This window comes from Bubalus bubalis, chromosome 12 (assembly GCF_019923935.1).
Source record: "Bubalus bubalis isolate 160015118507 breed Murrah chromosome 12, NDDB_SH_1, whole genome shotgun sequence".
In the NCBI taxonomy this organism is placed as follows: domain Eukaryota; kingdom Metazoa; phylum Chordata; class Mammalia; order Artiodactyla; family Bovidae; genus Bubalus; species Bubalus bubalis.
This window is the reverse complement of record NC_059168.1, coordinates 100,848,401-100,875,146: the sequence shown is the minus strand read 5'-3', so window position 1 is coordinate 100,875,146 and position 26,746 is coordinate 100,848,401. Positions and strand designations below refer to the sequence as shown.

General features: G+C 57.4%; 1 protein-coding gene and 1 long non-coding RNA gene across 2 annotated transcripts; one reads left to right on the top strand and one right to left on the bottom strand.

The window, feature by feature from the left end:
- Positions 1–8,578: 8,578 nt before the first annotated feature.
- Positions 8,579–23,014, top strand: FAM78A (family with sequence similarity 78 member A). The gene is made up of 2 exons (XM_006045885.4): positions 8,579–9,400; positions 19,916–23,014. The coding sequence occupies exons 1-2, from the start codon at positions 9,078–9,080 to the stop codon at positions 20,442–20,444; spliced, it is 852 nt and encodes a 283-aa protein (XP_006045947.1). The 5' UTR covers positions 8,579–9,077; the 3' UTR covers positions 20,445–23,014.
- On the bottom strand, positions 9,774–11,827 carry LOC123328669. The gene is made up of 3 exons (XR_006543663.2): positions 11,702–11,827; positions 11,370–11,444; positions 9,774–9,908 (listed from the first exon to the last, which is right to left on the bottom strand). It is a non-coding gene; the product is annotated as an uncharacterized LOC123328669 (long non-coding RNA).
- Positions 23,015–26,746: the final 3,732 nt, after the last annotated feature.

Here is a 26,746-nt window from a genome sequence, read left to right as displayed (position 1 = left end):
AGCACTGTCCGTTACTGAGAGAGGAGTGTGTGGTGTGCAATGAAGTGTCTCAGGACTCAGCCTAAAGTCCTTGCCCCAACTGCCTGGCTACACTGCCTGTCACTTGAAGGCAGGAGAGATTTTCTGGCAACATCCTGGGGTCTAGAGCTGTTTATACATCATAGACGCTTGTTATTCATTGTCTTTAAATGTTTAAGATAGATCAACTGCTACTACTGAGCGTATTTATCATTAACTTGTACTTAACATTGCTCCTTGGCAGACTCAGAGCTAAACCCGTGTCTCAACTGTTGCCGCAGCTTCATAGGCTTTTAGTCCCCGAGGCACAAACGAGAACACCAGAGCTCAGAGGTGAACGGGTTCTCTCTGAATCATTGCGTGAGCCAGTGGGATGCCTTGGGGTTCAAACATCACCCCAATACCCCTTACCCTCTCCTGCCCTTTAATTCTCTCCTTGGTCAGTTTCCTTTCTAACACATCATACACTTACTTGCTCTGCATGGGTTTAGCACTTGTGTCCTCCTAGCAGAGTGAGAGCCCAGGAGGCAGGACCTGTTGTCTGTCTGTTCCTTTGGGGGCACAAGTTGTCCAGGGAGCCTGGAATCTAGGTGGTGTTATTGCTTAGTCGCTCAGTCATGTCCAGCTCTTTGTGACCCCATGGATTGTAGCTTGCCAGGCTCCTCTGTCCATGGCATTTTCCAGGCAAGAATACTGCAGTGGGTTGCCATTTCCCTCTCCAAGGATCTTCCCGACCCAGGGATCAAACCCACGTCTCCTGAATTGGCAGGCAGATTCTTTAGCACTGAGCCACCTGGGAAGCCCATCTGGCACCTAGTAGGAGCTCAATAAACGTATATGGAATGACTGGCTGGCTGGGCTCTGATCTACAAATCTTGCTGTTAAAGATAGATGGCCAAGCGGAGGCGGGCTATTTGGGGGTGATGGCCCCAAAAAGAGGAGGGGAGGGGTGAGAAGCTCCACTCTGGGGAGAGGCAGAGCTGGCGGGGAGAGGAGGGAGAGGCAGCCTTGCGAAAAGCATCTTTCATCACCGCCTCCCCCAACCCCGCCAGCTCCCGCCCCGGATCGCTTTCTCAGTTCGCATTTCCAAGGCCGCTCCTGGGTTATTTCAGTCGGGAAACCTGATCCTTCGCTGGGTTTATTTTAGCACCTTGGAGAACTCCCAGTGCCGCACCCGATCCGAGGCCGCACCCAGCCTGCTGACCACGCCTCCGTCCCCGTCGCTCGCGGCGGCGGGGCGCGCGCGGGGGGCCGGGCCGAGCAAGCCTCGGAAGCGCGGCGTCCGCGTCCTCCCGCACATGCGGCGCGCGGGACGGTGATGCCCAACCCCGCCGCCGCGAGGATGCCCGGGCGGGGCAGGGGCGCCGGGGGGCGGTGCCAGGTGACCGGGTGGCAGGCACCCGTGCTCGCTGCCCGGGCCGCTGCCAGGACCCGGGCGCCGCTGCTCCCTCCTGCCGGGACGGGGTACGTTCGAGAGACCTGAGAAGGCGTTTGTTGCTCCGAACTGCGGCTCCGATGGCGAAGCCGGGGACGCGGACTGGCCCTTGCGCTCCAGGCTGGGAGAAGCAAGCCCTCCCCCGCCCTCCCTGCTCATCCCACAGGCTCATTAAGGATCCTCTCCAGCCCCAAAATAACATCCAGCACGCACAGGTGCACAGACATGCACACTCACACACGCCCCTACAGCCCACCCACTCACACCCCAAACGTGCTCCCCCCTACACTCACTGTCACACACACATCCGCACAGACACACACTCTCACCCACAGACACAGGGGCTCACATCCACCCCCACGGACACGCATGAACACGCACCATCGTGCACACTCACACAGACATACACTCGCACAACCAGCAAACTGCCCTCTGCACTCACACACTCACATACATCGTCACAGAAGGCACACACCTCCATACACAATATACACACAATCTCATCTACACCCACACCACTTGTGGTCACTCACATGACTACACACCTCATACATGCACCCACATGGACACACGACGTACATACCCCCTCCCAGACACAAAAACGCACCCCACAGTTATACACAACTGTCACATATACAAACTCACACTGTCACACACACTTATTTACACACACAGTCACCCACACACTCTGCCTGACACACCATCACACCCCTCACACCCCTGGAACATGCATCCTTCACCCTCCCCTCCCCAAGCTCACTACTGGACACACACGTCAAAGCAACTTACTCATACACGTCCTAATTTATAGCAATCAATACTTACTCATAACTGTTTCAAGTATGAATTTGTACCTATTTATTATTCATGTTAATTAATACCTCTATTCATCATTCTTGGCATCTCTGGGGCCCACGGGAATGTGAGTGCTGAGGGGAGCAGGTCTGTTGTCTGTCTGGGCCCTGGCTGTGTTCCCCAGTGCCTTCTGAGCACCCAGCCCAGGTGTCCAGTCAATACAGGGGAGGGAATACACCGGACTGAGATGGTGGGGAGGCCAGCTGATCAGACCTAGAAGAAATGTGTGCCTGAGCCTTTGGCTGGAAATATTTGCAGCCACCCTAGGCACCTGGCTTTATGCAAGGCCCCATGACGCACATTTGCCCCTGCAGAGAGAGTGAGGCTATCACGGACCTGGGGGCCAGGAGGCCTGGCTTCTAGTCCTAGAGCCCTCCCTGCGTGACCTTGCCGGGCCCGTGTCTTCCTCTATAGGGGAGGCTAGCTCAGAGCCTGCTCTGAGATCCCAGCTGTGCCGGCTTGGCCAGTCTGAGCCCACTCCCTGCAGAGGTGAGGTGTCTCAGTCATGCCAGGTGGGCCCTGTAGCCTCCTCACCTCTTGACATGTCCCCCTCCAGCCACCTGCCTGGCCCACCAACCCTGCCTGCCTGTCTCCCAGGTGGACATTTCAAGCCTCACCATTGGCCTCCTGTCTGGTCCCGAACAGTTAAGGATAGAACCCTGTCTCCCAGGGCAACAGAATTCCAGCACTTAACATTTCCATCTGCAAAACAAGGGCTTTCCCACCTGTGAAATGCCTTTCTGTTCTCATGATGACTGCACCCTTGAGGCTGAGAGCTCTTGGAGGACCAGCTGTGGCCTTGTGGATGGTGACTGCAGCCATGAAATTAAAAGACGCTTGCTCCTTGGAAGGAAATCTATGACAAACCTAGACAGTGTATTCAAAAGTAGACACATCACTTTGCCAACAAAGGTCAGTATAGTCAAAGCTATGATTTTTCCAGTAGTCATGCATGGATGTGAGAGTTGGACCATCAAGAAGGCTGAGCTCTGAAGTACTGATGCTTTCAAACTGTGGTGCTGAAGAAGACTCTTGAGAGTCCCTTGGACTGCAATGAGATCAAACAAGTCAATCCTAAAGGAAATCAACCCTGAATATTCATTGAAAGGACTGATGCTGAAGCTGAAGCTCCAATACTTTGGCCACCTGATATGAAGAGCTGACTCATTGGAAAAGACCCTGATGCTGGTCTGAAGATTGAAGGCAGGAGGAGAAGGGGACGACAGAGGATAAGATGGTTGGATGGCATCACTGACTCAATGGACATGAGTTTGAGCAAACTCTGGGAGGTAGTGGAGGACAGGGAAGGCTGACATGTTGCAGTCCATGGGATCACAAAGAGTCGGATGACTTAGCAGCTGAACACCGACAACTGCAGGGAATGCTGGTGAGAATGCCTGCTACATCGAATCCCCCAGCCTCCAGGTCTCAGAGCCATTGGGGGGTTCCATCCACTCCTCCTTCTTCATCAGGCCTCAGTATCCTCATATGTGGAATGGGCTGGTGATGGGACTGGCTCACAGGGTTGTCATGGAGAGCCATGAAGCTGATGCATGCAGAGGCCCTGGCTCCAGTGATGTTCAGTGAGGAGACCCTGCATTCAGCTTTCCTGCAGACCTGGGAGGGCTTTGGACTCATTGACACTGTGTGTTAAAACCCATCTCAGGGAGTTCCCTGGTGGTTCAGAGGCTAGGATTCTGAGCTCCGCATGCAGGGGGCCTGGGTTTGATCCCTGGTCAGGGAACTGGCTCCCACATGCTGCAACTAAGGATCCTGAGTGCTGCAGCTGTGACCTGGCACAGCCAATGAATGTGTGTGTGTGTGTGTGTGTGTGTGTGTGTTTATATATATAAACCCAGCTAGGTGGGGTCAGGCTGTTTCTCTCTCTGATTTGCTGTGTGATTTTGGGTTTTCATGACCTCTCTGGGCCAGCGTGCTGCGAACTGAGGGACCTTGTCCTCCCACCAATGGCACTAAGAGCTCCCAAGTTGCCACGTTGGGGAGTTCACCATCCCCGAGGAGGAGTTGGGGTTGTGCCTCCTGACCTCTGCTCTTTCCCCTTCACCGGTGACATCAACACAGAGGAGTCTGGGGAGACTGAGGTCTGAGGGGGGCATGTGAGCATCCCCGTGGTGCTGGGCACATCACAAGCAGATGACCCCTCCCTCTTTTCTGCTGACGCCAGCTTTTCAGTCTTGTGTGGAGGCCTCATGGGCCCTCACATATGCTGAGACAGCCGTGGGTCTGTGCCCAACACCCACAGACTCCAGAAAACGCTGAGCAGGAAGCAGGGCTGCGCGGAGAGGCAGGAGGGCTGGAGGGCCCGAGAGCTAGGGAAGCCGCCAGACCTCAGAGGGCCTGTGGGGAGCCGGGGCAGGGGAGGCAGGTATGGGCTGGCCCTTTCAGATCCTCCATCGCTCAAGGCGGGCCCCAGGGGTGTCCGTCCTTAGCTCAGAGCCTGGGAAAAAGGCCCCCAGACACCGCCTGTGCTCTCCCTCTGCAGAACTGGCCCTCGAACTAGCCCGAGACAAAATACAGCCTAGGAGGTGACATGGAAGAGGAGGCATCTCTGGGATTGAGGGTCAGGGGTTTTCTATTTTTTGCTCACCCCATGGGCACTCAAGCAGTCTTCTGGTAGGACTTACCAGACACAGGGTTTTCTAGCGTCACTTCCCCCTGGGCTCAGAGGGGGCTGGCCCCCAGGCAAGGGGGGCATGCCTAGAGGAGATAAGTGGGCTTTGAACTTGGCCAGATCTAGGTGGGCATGCAGACTCTGGAAAACCACGGTCACCTGACCCATGGGTCTCTCTGTCCAGCCCACCTCCTGGGGCCAAGGAGGTCGGAAGAGATAATATCTGCTCAGTGGTGTGGTGGGCTTCTCAGGTGATGCTAGTGGGAAAGAACCCACCTGCCAATGCAGGAGACATAAGAGATGTGAGTTTAATCCCTGGATTGGGATGAACCCCTGGAGAAGCAAACGGCAACCCACTCCAGTATTCTTGCCAGAAGAATCCCATGGACAGAGGAGCCTGGCGGGCTACAGTCCAGAGAGTCGCAAAGTGTTGGACGTGACTGAAGTGACTTAGCATGCACACATATGGACACATGGTGGACACCTTATCATCATCATCATGAACCCAGGCCAACCAAGCCCAGAACTACAGGGTGTAACGCCACTTCTAAGAGGCATCGAGGACACTCGACTCTTGGGAATCATCTCCGGGGGCCTGGCTGCTTAGTAGACACTTTAGGGTTCTGATGTCTGTTCTTTCACGTAGGATGAGCAAGAAGTGCAGGCTTCCCATGTGGCTCAGCTGGTAAAGAATCCGCCTGCAATGCAGGAGACCCAGGTTCCTTCCCTGGGTTGGGAAGATCCCCTGGAGAAAGGGACTGGGTATCCACTCCCGTATTCCAAGCACTGGAGCTGATGGTGTGGGCAGATGAGATGGACACCCCCAAAGTTAATATCTCTATATAAAGGGAACAGCATAGTAATTCACCCACCAGCTGAAGTGGGTGAAGGCTGAAGTGCATCCAGAAGGGCAGGATGTTCTGAGGAGGCCACGAGTTCACAGCAGGGAGAGGACACTGTGGGTTGAGGCTGGGAAAGCTTCTTCCCGGAAGTGGAAATTTACACGGGGTCCCTCAGAGCCCTGTGGGGTTCCTCCCTCCTGGCAGTAGGCAGATCCCAAGGGCCACCACACCTTGGTCTCAGTCAGCAGGACCAGGAATAAACCACTTACTAGCTGATCTGGAAAGGGATGACCCCTCATTAGGCTCAGGGCCCATGGCAGTCATCAGGACAAGGGCAGAGGTGCAGCTGGGCACGACGCAGTGGCCACCTCGACTGGCCATTTCCTGCCTGTGGCCCAAGCCGGTTGCTGGTATGAGATGGATCATTTGGCTGGCTGATCACCCCTCAAAGAGGACCTCAGAGTGGTGGGAACCCTCTGCTCCTCCAAATCCTGCCCTCACTGTTGTCAGGATGCTCTGGCTGGAACCACCTGCCCTGTGCCTTGTGGTGGGCAAAATCATGGCAGAAGGGCATGGCTCTAGTGTGGCTACCAGATTTTCTGATGTCACAAACCTCCTGGCCATTCCCCCTTTTCCTGGTGGCAGTTCCAAGGTGGGGGGTGGGGGTAGGTGGGTCCTGGTTCGAAGATGCTTAGAAAGGTTAACAGTGATCCCCTCTGTCCAGGGTCAAACCCCTCTAGGACCTCTTCTGCACGTAGACCTCCTGGTCTCAGCCGGGACACCCACCTGGGTGGGACTGGTGGGCAAGTCTTGGAAATCTCCCAGCTTTGGATTCCCTAGGCTCTGTGAAATACACACGATAAGCCTCCCATGGGGGCGCTGGCTGATGGTAAATGAAATGACTAGGCTTGTCCAGTGTTGATCACAGTTGGGGCCCAACAGGCCCTGACCACCTGTCGGGGTGCCTAGAGGCCCAGCACAGAGAACAACACAGGGACCTTTATCCCTTCTCCCCTCACCCCCAACCTCCCAGCCCTGGAGCCCTCCCCCAGAGTCCTGCGCTGTCTCAACCAGCCAGGCCAGGGCGACGCCCACCTCCCACCCCTCCGCCTGCCCTGATCCGGGGAAAGCCCACTGAGTTCAAAGGGCACGAGGAGCAGCCCACCTGGACCGGAGACAGAAGCCGAACTACACTACCCAGAATTCCCGGAGCTAGTCAAAAAGGAAATGTCGTTTCTGCAAGGAGAGGCTCGGCTCCCCCAGCAGCTGCAGAGACAGCGAGGGAGCAAGAGGGGGGCGAGGGGTGGGGGGAGAGGATCACCAGTGGGGAGGAGGGCTGTGTGCGGGGAGCGAGGGTGGAGAGCGGGGCGGGCGGCGAGGAGGAGGCGGCACCCGCTCGCCCGCCCGCCCGCCGCCCCCTGCGGACCTGCACCCCAGCGGGGCCGGCGAGCGGGCGGCAGTCCCTGCGTGCGCTGCGCTCCCGGCCGGCGGCTGCGGGCGGACGAGGGGCCAGGCCGGCGCAGGGGCTGAGTTTCTGCAAAGTTTGACCTGGTTGCCTTTCCGATGCTGCAGCAGAGCGAGGCAGCGCGGGGCGCGCCAGGCGGCTGCGGCGCGGCGGCGGGGCTGAGCGGCGACAGCACGCTCACGATGATCATAAAATAAAGCAGGCGAGCGGGGTGGGGGCGAGAGAGTCCCGAGCCTCACCCCTCCGCCCCCGGCCACCCCCGACCCCCGACCCCCACCCGCCGGGCAGCCCCGAGCTGGGAGGACTTGGGGGCTGGGGGGGCGTCCACGCCGGCCCCCAAACCCCTGTAGAGCTAAAGGACACTTCCCCGAGAAAGGGGGTGGGGGCGCCCCCAGGACGTACCCGTGGTGGGGTCGGGGGCGTCCGGAGGGCGGCAGCCCGGGCACGCGGAGCGGCCCGAGGGGCAGGTGAGTCGGAGGCGCCGCCCGGGTGGGGGCGTGCGCGCCAAAGTTCCCCGGCGGCGGCGAGCGCGCCGGACGCGCGGGGATGGGGGGCCACTTGGGGCTGGCTAGAGGGGCATAAAATCGGTGGGCCAGGGGCACTGCGCCCTTCGGGAGCCTGGGGAGCCCCGGCTCGTGAAGGGGCGTGCGTCCGACCCGACCCGCCTGCAGGGTGGCCCTGCGCCCCCCGTGGTGGGGAGGGCCCGGAGGGAGTCTGACCAGGAAGGGGCGCCGGCGGCGAGGAGGTGGGGGCAGTGCCAGGACCCAAAGTCCACGAGGCCCACTGCAGTGCCAGGCGGTGGCCTCCCCCTCCCCGACCCCGCCTCCGGGCCGCGAGGTGTCAGCGGAGATGTCACGGGCGGCGATTATTCGCTGGTGCGCGCGGTCGTGCGGCCGCCACTGACGGGGCGGGCGGGTGTTGGGGGGTGGCCGCCGCCTCCGGGGAGACCGCCCAGAGGTACGCGGTCAGCTCCGCAGCCCGCGCCCCCCGCGCACACGCGTCGCCGCCCAGCGCGTCCCCCGCAGCAAAGTTCGGTTCAACTTTGAGGCCGGCCTTGACGCCCTGTCCCTTCCACCTCCCCCTCCAGGTCCTCGGCGGCCGCGGCGAACCAGGCAGCGGCCCGAGCGCAGCCCCGGGGCCCCCCGCACGGCGGCGGCGGCGGGCGGCGACAGCGACAGCGGCGAGGGGACGCGGCGCGCCCGCGTGGGGGCGTCGGCCCGCGCCCGCGAGTGGGCGCCGACGGGGACCCCGCGGGCGGCCCGCGCCGGGCGCTCGCCCTCCTGGAAGCCCCCGAGGGCCCCCGGACCTCGGCCGACTGAACAGAAACTGCTCTCCCATTGATTCGACCGGGCCGGACGAGCGGCCGGGTGCGTGTGCCCGAGCGCGTGCGGAAGGCAGAAGGGCAGGAAGTCGGTCTCTGGCAGCCAGGGTGGCGGCACCGCGCAGGGGACGCAGCCTTCCTTATTTATGTGTCTGCCGGCGTTTGTCTTCCTCGCCCGAAGACTTCAGGGAGCGTCTTGGAGCTGCGTTCCCCGCGTGTGAGGCACGGGAAGGGCTGGATGTCTGAACAACATGCTTATCCATTAACCTCCAAACTTTCCTTTTTTTAACCCAAAGAATATCGGTGATTTTTGTTCACTGCTCGCAGAAGAGAGAACCCAGGGCCCTTGAAATGCAGCAAAATCCTTATTTATAAAGTGGCCCCACGGTAGTGATATGCGAACCCCCTGGACTCAGTGAATCTTCTATCCTATGGATATCGGTCTTGGGATTTGAGATTGAAGAGCTGTACTACTGTCTGCACTGGGTCCGGCAGCCTCCATCCTGTCAATGCCCAGCTTCCCCTGGGACTGCTGGTCTTCCCTGGAGATCAGAGTGGTCCTGTGTGCCATGGGCTGCATTCAAAGCATCGGAGGCAAAGCCAGAGTCTTCCGGGAAGGCATCACGGTGATCGATGTGAAGGCCTCTATCGACCCCATCCCCACCAGCATCGATGAGTCCTCCAGCGTGGTGCTCCGCTACCGGACACCCCACTTCCGTGCCTCGGCCCAGGTGGTCATGCCGCCCATCCCTAAGAAGGAGACCTGGATAGTCGGCTGGATCCAGGCGTGCAGCCACATGGAGTTCTACAACCAGTATGGGGAGCAGGGCATGTGAGTACTGCTCAAAAGCAAGCTTCAGGGAGGGGGCCGCTGAAGGGGGGAGAAGGGGGGCAGGCGGTGGGGCTACAGAGGGGTCTCTCCAGGGCCAGAGGGAAGCATGAGGCAGACAGGGAAGTGCTCTCTGAGTCCTCCTCGGCCAGGCAACCTAGAGGGCTTGCCTGTTGATTCAGATTGGGGTCACGGCTCTAGGACCTTCCCTTCCACTGTCCCTGGTCCCCCCAGGGTTCCCATCTCCCTCCCCGCAAGATGCCCAGGAAGCAGAGGGACACTCCACCGGGTGCCTCTTTGGCAAAGCAGACGTGCTATCCCGGGTCACTGGAGGGGCCGGGGCTTGGCCCAGCTCAGGCCTCCGCCAGCCCACGTGGTCATAGTGGGCACTCATGGAAGGAGAGACAGGCCTCCACAGCCTCCAGAGTTAGCGTGCAGGGCTCTGTGTTGAGCCTGATCTTGTCCCCTCGCATTTTCGGAGGCACATCAAGACCTGGTGGGATGCTCTGCCCTGTTCAGGATAGAGTTTTGTTGGAGAGGGTTTTAGAAACGCGGTTTGCATTGCAGTGCAGTGTTCTCTCTCTCTGGGGCAGAAGGCCACTTTCTGTGGACCTCCATCATCAGTGTGCAGAGGGCTCCAGGGGGCCCCTAACAGCTGAGAGAGCCCACAGGCCTCTTCTCTCCAGCCTGGTCTCTAGAATGTCCCCGGGATAATGTAGTGCTTGGTGAGGCCTCTTAGGATCCTGGCAGGTGCCCTGATCTTAGAGATGGTCACCCTGAGTGTGCAAAGAGCAGTGGTAGACAGAGAGGGAAGTGACTTAACTTGAAGGGGTGCCTAAGACAGGGCGATGACAATAGCTGTTTCTGAGCACGAGGAGGCTTCTGAAGGCACCAGGCAGCCCCCCAACTAGACCCCTGGGTGTGGCCATGGATGCTCGCCCACAGCCTCTCTCTTGGGATCCACCCCTGCAACACACCTCCCCCGTCCTGTAGCAGACTTGCCCTCGGGCTTGAAACTGATTTAAGAACCCCCGGGGCCACCTGAAATTAGAGAGGATGGGGAGGGGACACCAAATCTTGTGGCTTCTCCACCTGTGACTCTGATGTTACAAGGGCAACAGGAGAATCATGGAAAAACTGAAAACTAGGTGTAACCAAGGCCACCCCAAGAGGCACGTGGGCCATATCTGGACACTCACCAGCTCCCCTCTGTCTACCTGACATCTATGCTCCAGGTCTGACTCTCCAAGTGGTTATTAAACCAGGCGGGGTTGGCGGGGGTGGCAGGAGATGGTACTGACTTTCCATCCCAAGAAGGGAAATATGCTTCTTAGTTACTTGGTGTGGACCTTCCCTAAGAAGTCTTAAGCTCAAAATATTCTCAGGCTTTGCAGGGCATCTGGGACAACTGGCAAGACACAAAGGTTTTTCTAGGCTTTTAGGCTAAGCTTGTTTTCTTCCCGAGAAAGAATAGGGAAGTCAGAGGGTCCTTCTGAACTTGGAAAGTTCCGTCCTCCTCCTGTGAGCGCCAGGAAGAGGAAAGTTGGGGAGGGTTGAAGGGACTGAGTTTTGCTGTGTGGTGGGGAGGGAGCAGGCCTGGCCCGGAGCCTCGGTTTCCCCACCCGTGAGTCTTCAAGGCCTTGGGCTACCTCTGGTGGCTCCAGGTCCGTTCGGGCACTACGGCTGAAGGCAGGCCTGCATCGGGAGACCTGAGCTGACCTTTCTCTGTCTGTGCCAGTCCTTGGTTCCTGGTTAGAGGAACCGAGCGCACACCTAGACTGCAGTCAAGCGGACCTGGGCTCCAGTCCAGGCTCTGTCACTTTCCAGGGTGTGACCTTAGCCACTCTGACCCTCGGTTTCCTCGTCTGCAAATCGGGGCCAGTCATAGGCCTTGCAGCATGGGCTTATTGAGTTACGGGAGATGACATTGTCAAGCTCTCGGCCCTGCGCCAAGCCCACAGTAGATACTTACTGCAGGTGACTGCTGTCTGTAACGCTGTCGTTACTGTGATGATCGTCCTGTCAGATGGGGAGTGGGCGACGGGACCTGTAAAAAGAATCATGGCTGAATTCAGGCAGATGTAAACTACTCCTCGTGCTGAGTTTCCTCCCCAGCCCAGGGCTTCCTCTTTCACACAGAGCCTATTCCCTGACTTAAGAATTTAACAGTTAACAGTGTGAGGCACGTGTGATTTGAGTTTTCAAGTGGTTGAAGGCCGTTTTCCTTGCTCTGTATGTGTTTCCTTTTGTTCTCTCCCCTTCTTGGAACACGCCTCAGCGTAGGGACCCCTGTGTCCTACGGACCTCCTTATCCAGGGTCCACTGAGGTCCCGGTGGAGATGGGACCAGCCCCAGAGAAAGAGCAGAGTTGGAGGCTCCCTGGAGGGGCAGGAGGGACTGGCCATTAATGAGTTCAGTCTCTGGGGTCAGGATGACCCCAGTGCTGGCTCTGGGGCCTCAGCAAGTTGCCTCTTGGAGGTTAGGCTTTGCCATCTGTGGATGGGGAGTTAGAAGTGCCCGTAGGCTGCTGGGAGGATTCGAGGAGAGGACAGCTGTAGGTGACTGCCCTGTGGCTGAAATGCACAGTTGGAAACTGCTTGATTATTAATCAACAAAACTGTATTAAGAAACTGAATTAGCAAGTAGCATGGTTCCTCTGACCGGTGGGGAGGCTCTGGCCTCCAGAAAAAGCCTGGACAGCTGTGCCTGCTTGAATACCAATGGAAGCATTTTTTTTTTTTTTTTGCTACACAGCATATGGGATCTTCGTTCCCCAACCAGGGATTGAACCCACGTCCCTTGTATTGGAAGCTCAGAGTCTTAACCACTGGACTGCCAGGGAAGTCCCAGATGGAAGCATTTTGATGGGATGAAAAGACTCTTCCCTATCCCAAACCTCCTGTGATAACAAGGCTTCTTCACTTTTTTAAGCCCTGTGATGTGAAGGAAAGTCAGGGGTGGTGAGAGGTGGGGTGGCTGGTGGCCTCAGGCTGCCAGGAGCTGCCCCTTAACTTTGCTGGGACTGGGGCTATCCTGCGCGTTGCAGGATATTGAGCAGTGTCCCTGGTCTCTACCCACTCAATGCCAGGAGCCTCCCTCCCCCAATCCTAACAGCCAAAAATGTCTCCAGACACTGCCCGATGTCCCCAGAAGGGGTGAAAAGTCACCCCTGGTTGAGAACTGCTGGGCTAGACCCAGGCAATTTGAAGCCTTAAAATGAAGCCCCCCTGAGCTTTAAAGGCCTGGGGAGCGGACGGCCAGGTGGCAAAGGTTAGGTTAGGGTTTCTGTTCTTATATTAAAAATATTAATTCCAAATACTTAACCAAAACCCGTAATACCCCCAAACATTATCCCTGCTTGAAATTAATCTCTAATCCAGGAGGAGAACCCTTTTGAATGACATTGTGGGTTGGAAATGTTTGCAGTGGAACAATGCCACACGCCAAACCCCAGTAATGCCCCGGCTTAAAGATGAGAGCTAGAAAATGGTGAGTTTCTTGTGCCAGCTTGAGAGGATTCTATATCGTTTGGGGTTCAGCCCACATTGCTTTAAAAGCTACCCCCCCCAAAAAAAAAAAAAAACTGTTGGAGACGCCTGCCTCCACAGCCCCGTCCTCCGCAATCCTCAGCCGCCACCTGTCAGCTGGCACAATCTTCCAAGTGACAAGTCCCAATTTCTCCCTTGTGTGTGGGACGCTTCACGTTATCCCTAATTTGCCCTCCTGCTGGAGCCCCCAGGGAATCTGGCTCATGGCCAAAGTCAAAGTCAAGGCCGGCTCTGGCTCCAGGTTTTGCCAAAGGGCAGGCTTGGGGTGAGGGGAGGAGAACAGCTCAAGACATGGGGGTCTCTCTGGATTGACAATGCCACCTACCTGTGCCCTTGTCCAGCAGGGCGTGGCCCCCCAGCTCCACCATTCACAGGTACAGCAAGCTCAGGCCAGGTTCCCAACCTTTATGAGCCTCACTGTTCCCATCTGTGAAATGGGGTTGTTGAGGGACTAAATGAGATAGTGCCTGATGAGGACTCAGCACAGTGTCTGCATATACAAAACACTGGTTGCATAGTTGCTATCCCTACCATAACTAGCATTCATTCATTATCAATTACACAGCGCCCAGCAAGGAATCAGCACAGATTGCTGTGTTAGATTCGTTGCTCTTCTTTTGGGTTGGGCTTCCCATACCCGCCTAGAGCATGGAAATCTCTGGCGATGAGACCTCTCAGGGTTTTTGCAGCCAGACCTGCGATGACTTGAGCAGGATGACGAGGCCAGTGGGAAAGGGCCTGGCAGGGGTGGAGGGGTCTCTGCCTGGCTACCTGGTCTCTCTCTGGTCTCCCAAGGACTCCAAGAGGTCCTCACTGATGCTGAGGCTGGGGCCACTGAGACCCGAGGCCACTTGCCCAAGGAGGCTTGCTCTGCTCCAGCAGGTCTGGGGCCGGGTCAGGAGGCATGGCCTGGTGACCACGTGGCCTCTTCCTGTGGCCCGGGCCTGCCCCGGGGGGCCGGGCAGAACAATTGGGGACGGTACTTCCTCTCTGCACCCGGAAGGCGGCCTCCCCCATCTGCGGGGCCCTGGTGGAGGCCAGAGAGGGAAGTCCTCGTTTCCAGGCTTTGGGGTGGGAGGAAGTTGGGGGCGGGGGTACTGCCCGGCCCCAAAAGAACTGCCCCTGGGCCGGCCCCTGCCTGGCGATCATGCCCACCCTCGCCTTCTGAGGGCAGAAAACAGAAGCTGGCGTACCCCGGGCCGTGCGGGGAGGCACCGGCCGCCGCCATGATCAGGGGAGTGGCAAATGAAATGGGGAGATGCTTTTTTTTTTTGTCCGCTGATAGGATCTGGGTTAAAAATGGAAAGGATCAGTAATGCCTGTTGTGGGGGGTACAATGTGGACAGCTTTTGGAAGATGAGCTTTCAGAATTATAAGTACACGGGACCTTCAACTCTGGCACTGTTGTTCGGGTTCTTCGTGTTGCGGAAATGTCTGAATGAACTTTTTGGCCAACCCAGTAGTTCTGGCGTCTCTTAACAGAAACTGAGCCCCTGGCCTGGTGCCTGGCAGGTAGTAAGCACATAAAAATGTCTACTGAACAAATGAGTCAATGAATACATGAATGGAAGGAGCGGGGCAGAAAGGACGTGTGTGCGGGCAGAAACTCCAGCCCCGGCCGTCGTGGCAAAGAGCCACGAACACCCCCAGTGTCCTGTCTCCAGGGCAGAGTATGGCGAGGCTGCTACATAGGATGAAGAGGGGCTCGAATCAAGATTCTCTCACTAAAAACTGAACATATCCTGGGTATGTGCAGGGAGAAAGCTTCAGAAGGATGTTCACCAGAGTGGGATGTGGTGAGTAACCTTGGTGAGGAAGGGGGCGGCCCGGAAGGCAGGATTCACGTTTCTCACTTTGGGTACTTCTCTATGGCTTGCTTTTTAAAAACAAGACAAAACACAGCTTTTAAAACTGAAAACTGAAACAGGTGCTGTTGGGCCCTTTCTGCCACGTGGCAGGCCCTGGGACTGCGGCCTGGGCAAAGAAGGAGCGGTGAGGTGGGAGGAAACAGTGCCCACAGGAGGGTCACACCTCTGCTCTCTGGGCACCTCTGGTTTCCTTCCCTCTCTACCCACAGGCCTTTGAGCAGAGCCAACTTCGGGCTGGTGGCTGGGCCTGGGGCCATAGGGTGACCCTCCCCAGCCTCTGTGGGAACCCTTTGGCACAGCCTGAACCCCTTCTCTGGCCTGCAGGGAAGGCCTTTTGTAACCCCTTCAGACTCACTCCCCGTCGGTCATACTGCTTGGAGCGTCTGCACGCTGCAGACTGTGTGAGCACGCGTGCAGGCATGCACCTGGGGGCCCTCAGCTTCGCCTGCATCTGACCTTCAGGGCCATGGGAAAGGGGGGTCACGGCAGATTTAAAGGGGTTGGAGGAAGGAAGCGTGCCATCCGTTTTGTGTTTTTAAAGATCACTTGTTTTTCAGGGAGGAGAGCTTGGCAGAGGGCAGGAGGAGACCTGGGAGAGGTGAAGGGTTGTGGCCAGGGACGAGGCAGGGTGGGGGGTGCGGGGGGCAGTCTGGAGGTGAGGAGGGGGGAGTCAGGGATGGATTCGGGCGTCCAGAGGGTGCAGGGCCCCCAACATCGCCGATGACCGGGTCGCCACGGTGGGGTGGCCAGAGCCCATGGGGGTTCCTGCAGACGTTTGTTGAGTGGCTTTTGGATGGCGCTGCAGAAGGAGCAGGGTTTGAGGGGAACTCAGGAGTCTGGCTCAGATGTGCTGCCAGCGGGCCCCAGAAAGCATCTGCAGTCTGGCTTGAAGCTTGGACTTGCCTGCCGTCCTCTGCTTTCCCACACCTCCAGGATGAGGGCGGGAGAGTGACGGGAAGCGGGCCAGTTTCCTGGGCGTGGGCACGGCGGGGTCCTGTGCTCTGAAGGGCCCCCGGCCTGGTGCCTGGCTCCACGGTTACCACGTGGCAGTTCTTAACTTTTGAACAACTTTCACTTCGTGCTGGTGCCACACATCCTGTGGCCACTGTCGCCCTGAAGACCTGTGTAGGCCGGCGAGCAAAGGGGCAGAGGACATGGGGGAGACCATGTCCCCTGCTCCCCTGTGGGAGGCCTGAGAGGACCTGCCCTGGGGTCTGGACAGGAGGCGCTGGGCGGAGATGGGCGGTTGCTTGTGTTCACAAATCCCCCTCCTCCACCTAGATCTGGTGGTGGCTGGGCATCCGTGTGGACTTGAGAGCCTTGCCCAGACCTTTCGGTGACATCTGTAGCTGTACTGTCCTCACCTTGCAAACCAAAAGGCTCAGGGTGTGCCGGGAGCGGAAGACCGAGGGTCTGCCTCGAAGCCCGAGGTCCCTGCAGAGCAAACAGGAAGTCTTCAAGGCAGGAACTGTATGGAACTATTCCTTTCAGAGCCCAGATAATTTGGAAACATAAATGAGGTCAGAAGGCCTCAAGGTCACATCGGGGCTGGCAAATCCATTAGTGTGAGAGGCACGCCTCCCTTAGATGTTCTCCGGGAGTTTCCACGTTTTGCTGTTTATCGCGTACCAGGTGGTATGTGTCGACAGGTTTAATCATCACAGAAACCTGGAAGGTGGGTGTGATTACCATGGTGGACCCGTGTGGAGCTGACATCTGTGACTTGACCAGAGCTGGTAGCCAGGGGGATACTGGCTCCGGGCTGGCCCACATCCCTCAGCTACTGTGCCCTTACCCACGCCCCCTCGTACCGCCTCGACTCAGAGACTGGACCGAGACCACAGCTAGCTCAACTGGCCTGTGATGATGTGAAAACAGACGCCCTTGGCCCTGGTTCTGAGTAATACTCCACGTGAGACAGGGCTGTCTGCTCGCTCACGGGGACGTCACCCGTCTGTGACTGAGCCAGCGCGTGGGCATCTGGGAGGGCTGGTAGGGGAAAGGGAACCTGAAGCTTTGGGGTCAGAGGCTGAGACACAGAGAGAGGGGGGCCATGCGGGTACCAAGCCCCACTCCCCCAAACAAGCCAGCTCATAGGAAGTGAAAGGGGGCCTTTGGCGAGATGGCTTTCTGCCTTAAAAAAAAAACAAAAAACAATTTTTAAGAGTGAAACACCATGAGAAGGTAGAGTGGGTGCCTTCCAGGAGGCTGGATGCAGGTGGGACATGGGCTTCTGAGAAATTCAGGACAGGGACCCTGACCCTCTTCTCTGGTCCATGGCGGCCATCCCCCTGGGACAGCTGAATCTCCAGGTTCACAACTGTGACCTCCTTCCTTGGAGTCTGATGAGCTCAGGGCCCTGGACTGGAGATGGCCTATGAGACAGGTGTTACGCTAATTTGTGACCTTTTTAATGAAATAAACAGAAAAATTAGCAAAAATCACATTCCTAATTATCCCTCCAGTAGTGACCACATTTACTAATTGCTAACGTTAAATGATCGGAGAAGGCAATGGCACCCCACTCCACTACTCTTGCCTGGAAAATCCCATGGATGGAGGAGCCTGGAAGGCTGCAGTCCATAGGGTCGCAAAGAGTCGACTGAGCGACTTCACTTTCACTTTTCACTTTCATGCATTGGAGAAGGAAATGGCAACCCACTCCAGTGTTCTTGCCTGGAGAATCCCAGGCACAGGGGAGCCTGGTGGGCTGCCGTCTATGGGGTCACACAGAGTCGGACACGACTGAAGTGACTTAGCAGCAGCAGCAACATTAAATGATACATCTCAGGAATGCATTTTTAATTATGATTAAGTTATACATGGGCTTCCCTGGTGGGTCAGTGGTAAAGAATCTGCCTGCCAATGCAGGAGACGCAGCTTTGATCCCTGTGGGAAGATCACCTGCAGGAGGAAATGGCAACCCACTCCAGTATTCTTGCCTGGAAATTCCCAAGGACAGAGGAGCCTGGCGGGCTGCAGTCCATGGGATCACAAAGAATCATACACGACTGAGTGACTAAACAAAACAACAAAGATATACATAAAATTTATCATCTTAACCATTTTTAAGTTCAGGGGTATTAAAAACATCCACTCTGTTGTGCATCTATTTCCAGAAATTTTTCATCTTCCCCAACTGAGACTGCACCCGTGGGACCCTGGCTGCCCGTGCCCCTCCCGTAGCCCCCGGCAACCACATCCTGCTTTCTGTCTCTGAATCTGAGTCCTCGAGGGACCTCATATATGTGGAATCACACAGTGCTTGTCCTCTTGTGTCTGACTTATTTCACTTCGCATAATGTCTTCAAGGTTCATCCATGTTGTAGTGTGTCGGAATTTGCTTTTTAAGGGTGAATAATATTCCATTGTAATGGACAGACCACTTTATCCATCGTCCAGTGATGGACACTTGGGTTGCTTCCACATTTGGGCTATTGTGAACAGTGCTGCTGTGAATAAAAATGCATTTTGTAATATATATTCTGGAGAGAACTGCTAGTGTACACAGGTATGCAGAATTCTGGGGGCAAAGCGTCCTGAGCTTTGGTGTGGCAGGTGCCCAGGTCTCACTGCCCAGCGGAATCACCTGAGGAAAAAGACCCCCACCCGCAGCTTTCCTTACTTTATCTGTCTAGTGGGGTGGAGGTGATTGTTGGTGAGTCTCTAAGGGGTGGGTTCCCCGAATGCTGCTGTCCAGCCACACGTGTCCTCAGAGTGACTTGGGACAGGCCAGCGTCCTCTTCTGTCTGACAGCTATTATTATAGCAATAGCCATGGCGACAGGAGTGCCAGCAGACGCCAGTCACTGGCCTTTGTCCTGTGCCCTGCCCTGGGCTGGCATGTTCCTGCCTGAATCCTTCTGTGACCCCAGGTGGGACAAGGTGATGAGTCTGGGGCCCAGGGGGTATAGGGACTTTGCTCAAGGTGTCACACCAGTGAGAGGGTGGCTGAGACTTTGAGCAAGTCCAGTAAGTTTCCTGAGTCTGAACTCCACAGACAGCCCAGCCGCCTTCTTCCACCCCAGGAAGACTGAGCCCCCTGAAAGCAAGACGGGCTGACCAAGTACTGCTGGTACTTAGCTGGGCCTGAAGCTGCAAGTGCAGGTTCCCTGGCAGCTGCAGCAAGGCCAGGAGGCATTGATTGTATAGCTGGCCCAGAGGCAGGGACTGAGTGTGGTGGTTTGAGACGGGCTGTTTAGGTTTTCTTGGTTCTGCTGCTCCAAAGATGGGCTGACTGGGTGGGAGCAATTCAGGCCATATTGTGCTTCTTCTTCTAGGCTGACATGAGCAGAAAGAAGGGGGTACTACCTATGATGCTGGCCATGCTGGGCAGGGGGCCCGGGAGCCCAGACCCACACGTGGTGGAGGAGACTTGGAGGGGAGGGGACAGAGTCTGAGCGAGGGCTCTGGGCACTGGTTCCTGTGCCTCTAGCCTGGGTGCTAACACCAAAGCTCAGGGAGCACAGGCATTTGACCTAGGTCACGTGCTGGTCAATGGAGGGACTGGAATCACTCTTAGAAGTGCCGACCTCAGGCCACTGGGCCCTGAAGCTTCCTGTCAGCCCCTAAAGCAAGAGAAAGAAACTCCCTGCCCCCTGCACTCCCAGGCAGGGTGCCCTGATGTGCTGTGTGTTCAGGAGAGGCCCCTCAACCCCCAGCCTCTCACGATCAGCGGCCTCTGCCCTCACTGAAATCACAGGGCTGCATGTGGCTGATCCACCAGCCACCAGGACCTGGGGTGGGGGGCACAGTGCATGTCAGGGCTCCCCATTACTGTGCGCTGCCCCCAGGCCCCTCCCTGGGACACATCCCCTTGAGGCCAGGAACAGCCAGGGCTTCCCAAAGTCCAGCCCCTGTCTAGAGTGGTTTCCGGGGTAGGGAGGGTGGAGACCAATCTGAGATGATGCAAGAGAACAGGATGTGGCTTTTGAGGCGGGGGGTGCCAGGTCTAGGGGAGCCCTGATTCCTCGACCTGATGCTGGGGTGTCTGTTTCCTGTCGGCCCACTCCAAGAGGTGAGCCCCCAGGACAAAGGGATGCAGACCAGCCTGTGGCTGGCTGGCTGGCTGGCTGGCAATGTAAACTGTCTTCCCATCCTCAGGTCCAGCTGGGAGCTCCCGGACCTCCAGGAAGGCAAGATCGAGGCCATCAGCGACTCGGACGGGGTGAACTACCCGTGGTACGGCAACACCACAGAGACCTGCACCATCGTGGGCCCCACCAAGAGAAACTCCAAGTTCATCATCAGCATGAACGATAACTTCTACCCCAGCGTCACGTGGGCCGTGCCCGTCAGCGAGAGCAACGTGGCCAAACTGACCAATATCTACCGGGACCAGAGCTTCATCACGTGGCTGGTGGCCACCAACACCTCGACCAACGACATGATCATCCTGCAGACCCTGCGCTGGCGCATGCAGCTGAGCATCGAGGTGAACCCCACCCGGCCCCTGGGCCAGCGTGCCCGGCTCCGGGAGCCCATTGCCCAGGACCAGCCCAAAATCCTGAGCAAGAACGAGCCCATCCCGCCCAGCGCCCTGGTCAAGCCCAACGCCAACGACGCTCAGGTCCTCATGTGGCGCCCCAAGTTTGGGCCGCCGCTGGTGGTGATCCCGCCCAAGCACCGGTAGCGGCCGGGGGTGCCCGGGGGGCGACACCCGGATGAGGACACCGCTCAAGCGACCCCCAACACGGACTCTGTGGTCATTCAGCGAAATACAACCTTTCTACCTTCTCCGGCGGGGCGGATCTCACTGTGCGAATGCCCCTGGGATGGCCCCTCCCCACCCCGCCCCGCCCCCGCCCTTCTGGCACCTGCTTTCCTGGGGGAGGGGGAGGCCCAGGCAGGACCGACCCCCCAACGTCGCCCTGGGTCTTCTTCCCTCTCCTCGCAAGTTCATTCATTTGCAACAGACACCCTGAAACAACTGCTTTTTCTGTTCTTTTTTTTTTTTTTTTAATGCCTCTTTACGAGGTTCAGGGTCTGAGGAGGAGCTGGTGATGAGCCTGGTGGGCGCGGCGGGCCCCTCCAGGGGAAAGACCCACCCCCCTGCCCCCGCCCCGTCCTCCGTCACGCGGCCTTATGTAGACTTGCTTTGCCAAACTTTTGCCTTAAGCTGATTTTAAAGGAAAAAAAAAAAAAACCCGAACAAAGAAAGCAGGATCTCTTTTCTATTGGACTTTGTATCTTCTGCCAGAGGCGAGGGAGGAGGGGATGGGGAAAGAGAGAGATGCCCCTGAGCCCCTCCTCCTGGGTATTGCCCACATGGTCGGGGGTGCCCAGGTAGATCTAAAACCAGCTGCTCATTCTTTCATTTTAGCTGAGCTGAAACCACAGACCGATTCTGCCCCTGAAGTCCCTGCTCTCTGCCCCAGGTAGAACCCCATCCCCTACCTGCTGCCTGCAGAGAGGGCTCTGAGCTCTGAGCCGGAGGCATCCCACCTCTCTTCTCTGGAGCCAGAACTTGCCTTGGGTGGGGCTAGGAGGAGAGAGGGCAGGTCCTGTGAGTTGCAGGTAAGAACCCGAGGAATTTCCAGCATCTTGGTCCTTGGATGGGTCTGTTGGCACATCTCAGCTTTTCTCTTTCCATCCACACTGGTCCCCAACGCCAGGAGGGGGCCAGCCACCCTACCCAGCTGTAGTTCAGAGGTAAGAGGGCCTGCACCTCCCTGCAGCATCTTCTCAGGGGACGCCCCTCCCAGGTACTCTGGGGGAGGGCTGCAGACAGGCTCTGGGCACTGCAGTGCTGGAGGTGGGGGCACCCACAGATGGGCATTCCTGGGTCTGGGAAGGAAGAAGGCAGACCCCCACCCCCACCCCGCCTCCGCTGCCTGTTCTCACAGAAGGGAACGAGGGCCCCCGTAGCTGGGGGATGGAAGTGGGCCTGGGCCCTCTGGAGCCCCAGGACCTGGTCCTGAGTGACGCCAAGCTTTTTTTTTTTAAACAACGTCTGCTGCTTGCAGGAGCTGAGGGGACACCCAGCCGAAGCCCCCTTCCTCCAAGCTTGCCAGACCCACAGCGACGTCACCTGGGTCCCTCATTCTAACGGATCGTAATCAAGCACAGAAAACTGTCAGATGAGGGAAATAAGGCATTTCTGCTACAGATGAGCCACTTGGAGGAGCCCCAGTGACTGTGGGAGGGCGAGGGTCACTGAGTCCTCATTCTGCTCCTTTATCCGTGGGATACTGCATTCATTCAAGGGGTGCTTTACTGTCCAGCCATCTCCCGAGCCCGCTCCCAGTGGGAGGCGAGCAGCTCTCCTGGAACCACTGGACGGGGGAGAACTTGGTGTGGCTGGCGGGCCACCTGGTGCTCGGGGACCCCTGTCAGGCCCCGGGGTTAGGGGGTGGTGGGGGGAGACAGCCAGCTTCCCTTGGTGTGTTTGGAGGGAGGCCTGCGCCCAGAGAGGCCACAGCCTCCAGCAAGGGGGATACGAGGCCCCCTGCCCTGGGGACAAGCTGTGGAGGCGCCGGGGTGGCCAAGTCCGGCTGCCATGGATGGGACCTGGCCTCTAGGTGGCTAGGCCCTTCTCTGCACTCAGGTCTTTCTTGCACTAAAAAGGAGAGAGGGCTCTGGGAGAGGGGTCAGGAACCACAGCACTGCTTCTGGGCTGGGCCATCACTGAGGAGTTCTGACTGGGGGAGGGGTGGCCCTGAGCTTTTCGGGGGGCAGAGTGTCCCAAGCCCACTCCCCCTGAGAGGCAGCAGGGCCCTCTCGGAGGCCATCACTGCTCTGGCTGCCTCCACCCTACCTCCATGCCTACCACATGCCTGGGCTCCCAGTCAGCTTGCTGCCTGGCTCACTCCCCACCCCCATCCTCTACCCCTCACACCTTTCTCTCTACCCCTCCTGGCCTTTCTAAAGAGAGGGCTGGGAAGACCCTGGGGAGGCTGGAGGTCCGGCTAAGGATGCTCAACTTAGCCTGGGTCCGGTCCCTCAGCCTCTTGGATCAGGAGCACAGACCCAGGCTTCTCACCTGGGCTCCCCGCCCTCATCCCTCCAGTGTCCCCACTCCCCGGCGTGGACACACTCCTTCAGCAATAAGGACCGTCCGCCGTCGTGGAGAGGACTGTGAAAGCAAACCAGTGCACTTACCAGGAGGCACAAGACTCTTGAAAAAAAAAAAAAAATGTACCGTGAACCTTTTTAAAACAACAGCAACAAATACAAAGAGAAATAAAATGGAATTTTAAAGTAGGCCTGGCTAGGATCTGGATGTTTCTGAAGCGGTGGGTTCATTGGCAAGGGGGCGGGATGGTGTTGATGGCTATGTATTTCCAGCCTCGGGGGTGAATGTGTTTGGGGGTGGGTACATGGCTGGAGCCTGGGGATTCTGGTGCTAAGGGCCTGGGACGAGAACCCAGGAGGAGGCAGGTCACTTTGCCGATGCATGGTCTGCAGTCCACAGCCCGGGGACCTTGGTTCCTCACCCACAGCGCCCCCGGGTTGGGGCAGGAGATTGGAGATGGAGCTAGGACTTGGGGGCAGCTTGGTTTTCTGGCAAATAGTAGAAAGTGTGTGACAGGAGGGTTGGTGTGTGGACTGGGTCCTTACCCACAGATTTGCAAACCCATCTTCACGTGGAGACATAGCTGCTAAGTCAAGGTCAACCGAGGACAGGGCCCTGCACCCTGCCCTCGCTTGCAGCTGCTGAAAGGCGCTGTGTGGGGCCAGAGCACTGATCCTAAATACCATCTTCTGTCGGAACTTTCTTATGGAAGTATGGGAGCTGGGGCAGCCCAGAGGTCTTGGAGTGGGTGTGGGCTCTACAGGTGGGCCATGGACTCAAGGTCATTGTCGAGCACCCATTCCACTGGGGTTCTGGGTGTTAACTTACTGAACCCTCTCTACACCCCTGGTATTATCTTGGTCCTCATTTCACAGATGGGGAAGCTGAAGGAGAATGCAAGTGAAGAAGCTGCCCAAGACCACGCATCTGGGGAGCAGCAGAGCCAGAGTTTGAACCCCACCCCAAACCTCCACTGTGTGCTCTCAACGGTGCGTCACTGTGGGGCACACATTTGGTGCCCAATAATGGTGCCTATCAATAACAAGGCCCCGCCAAGGGACTCCCTGGCAGTCCAGTGGTTGGGACTCCACCCTTCCACTGCATGGGCCGCGGGTTCGATCTCTGGTCAGGGAACTAAGGTCCTGCTGGCCGTGCTGGGCAGCCAAAAATTAAAAACAAAACAGAAACAAAGAAAACAATAAGAAGGCCCCCTTGCTTGTGGCTCAGTCCATCCTGGGTTCCCCAGGCAGGAAATGCCTTCCTCCACCGACAGGAAGCCCCTGTGTGGTCAGTTCTCTGGGCCCGGGCCCACGGTGAGCCTGGCCCACGGTGAGCCCGCTGGGTCCCTGCCTGTGAGGGCCCGCCCGGTCAGCGGGCTGCAGAGATCCTAGGGCCCCGTTCACTGCGGTCGCTGGTTTGGTGTCTCCCTGGGCTTGCCGCATTGCAGCATCCCAACGGCACTCTGCATCCTGTCTCCGGGGTCTGAAACACCAGAGCAGGAAATTGCATAATGGGCCTGGCCGCCCTCCACCCAGATGGCTTATGGGTGGTGCAGTTCGCTGTTGTGGTTTGGCTTTCAACCTCAGAGTCAGCTCCTGAGCTCTGCCCATGAGACCGTGGTGTGCGTGTGTGTGCTTGGACGTGTTTGAATGTATGTGTGTGCACATATCAACAGACAATGGGGCGCGGCCCTGGCTCACGGCAGGAGGAAGCCGGGCTGGACCCCATCAGGGTCTGCAGTTGCTCGGACATTCGAATCTTCACGCTGACATGCGAGGATGCTCAGATGGCTGCCTGCATTTGAGGGTGACATTTGGGAGGGGATTGTGCAGGGGGAGCACTTATGAGCATACTGGATTCCAAGTGGCATTTCGTCACTCGGTGGAAGCCTCCGGCCTCTCAGGCTGATAGCAGGTTAAATTTAGAAGCCCCAGACTCGGGTGAGACACACACCAGGCTCCCACCAGCTGTTGCAGCGTCCCACCCCCCAGGAGCCAGGGCGTGAGGAGTCGGCTGTCTGGACCGGGCCAGGCCCACCTGCCCCAAGACACCAGGGAGGAGCAGGTGTGCCAGACCCCCACACCCAGCCTGCCTCCCCCCTCTAACGCCACTTCTGGGTACCGCCCAGCCTCTGCTCCGGACAGAGTCCCTCTAGTTTGGGCCCTGAGGCCTGGAAAAAAGAAAGAGAAGTTGCTCAGTTGTGTCCGACTCTTTGCGACCCCTGTAGCCTACCAGGCTCCTCCATCCATGGGATTTTCCAGGCAAGAGTACTGCAGTGGGTTGCCTTTGCCTTCTCCAGGGGATCTTCCCGACCCAGGGATTGAACCCAGGTCTCCCGCGTTGCAGGCAGACACTTTACCGTCTGAGCCACCAGGGTTTCCCTTGTGGCTCAGCTGAGGCCTAGAGGAAACCCCATTTGGGTCCAAGAGGAAGACAGCTTTTTGTCAACTGCAGAAAGCCAGAGGCTGGTGATACTCTCAGGCCCCTGGACATTTCTAATGGCTCACGTACTCGCTCTCTCCTTGGGCTTGAGTGGTCTCTTGGTCCTTATCTATCTTGCCTGAATGGCCCCAAGGAGACTGTTTCTCTTCTGGTTGGGATCCGGGCCCTCAATTAAGGCAAACATCATAGATATGGACCATAGTATGCACACACTGTCCACCGAGGATCCATCTGAATCATCAATAGAACGAAATCCCACCAAGATGGGCATCTAAAGGGCGAACACTTGGTCTGCCACCACCCCTTCCCATCCCTGTCGTTGTTTGGTCGCTAAGTCGTGTTCGACTCTGTGAGACCACCAGACTCCCATGTCCATGGGATTCTCCAGGCAAGAGTACTTCAGTGGCTTGCCATGACTTCTCCAGGGGACCTTCCCTACCCGGGGATGGAATCCATGTCTCCTGAATTGGCAGGCAGATTCTTTACTGCGGAACCACCCAGGGAGCCCCTTCCTGTCCCTATACATCATCAAATGGTGTTCTTCTGTGGACGAGGAAACTGACTCTCCAAAAGGGCTGAGGGCCTTGCTGAAAGTCCCTCAGCTGGGAAGGCCCGGAGCTGGGCTGCTTTCAAACAGCTGCCTTTTTTTTTTTTAGATAATATATTTATTTACTTATTTATTTTTGGTTGCACTGGGTCCTTGTGGCTGCAGAGGGTGGGGGCCGCTTTCTAGTTGCGGTGCGTGGCTTCTCCCGGCGGCGGCCTCCCTGCTTACGGGGCACAGGCTCCAGGGCGCGCGGGCTTCAGTAGTTGCGGCACAGGGGCTCACCCGTTGCAGTCAAACAGCTGTCTTTTGACTTGGCTTTTTTGGCTACCCCACCTCGCCCCCCATTTTCCACCACACCCCAATTCTACCAACTGCCCTTAACTGTTCCTTCATTAACTGGCACACAAGGTCCCCAAGTATGAGGCTTAGTAGGCGTCATCAGCAGCCCCTCTGGCGCTGGAAGACAGAAATTATCCAATGTGAAAAAAAAAAAGTGCATCTTCGCGATGAGCTTGGCCTCTGTGCCTGTGACCAGAGAGGCAGAGCCGCACGGTTGACACCCGTCCTGGCAGAAGCCGGCCCAGCCCCAAGCCGCCGCGCCTTCCCCACATGTCCCTGCAGACTGGGAAACGTCGAAATTCTCCATCAGCTTGAGCCCAACTCAGGTTTCAGGGCCACTGCCCTGGTTCGTATTTTATGGTCCTTTTTAAAATCAGACAGATGAAGGGTGGCGCGGCTGGCTGTTTACAGCAGGCGGGACGCAGTTAGACGCCTTGCGCTATTCCTGGCTGCCACTTGTCTCGCTGAGAGAGGTCGGGCTGCTCGCCCATGCCCGTCTCCTAATCTGCAAGCTGGGACATGCACCCCTGCCCTCCTGCCCTCCCCTGAGGGTGGTGCTCAATGTTAAATGTGCAGAGGGGGCTCCCTGAGG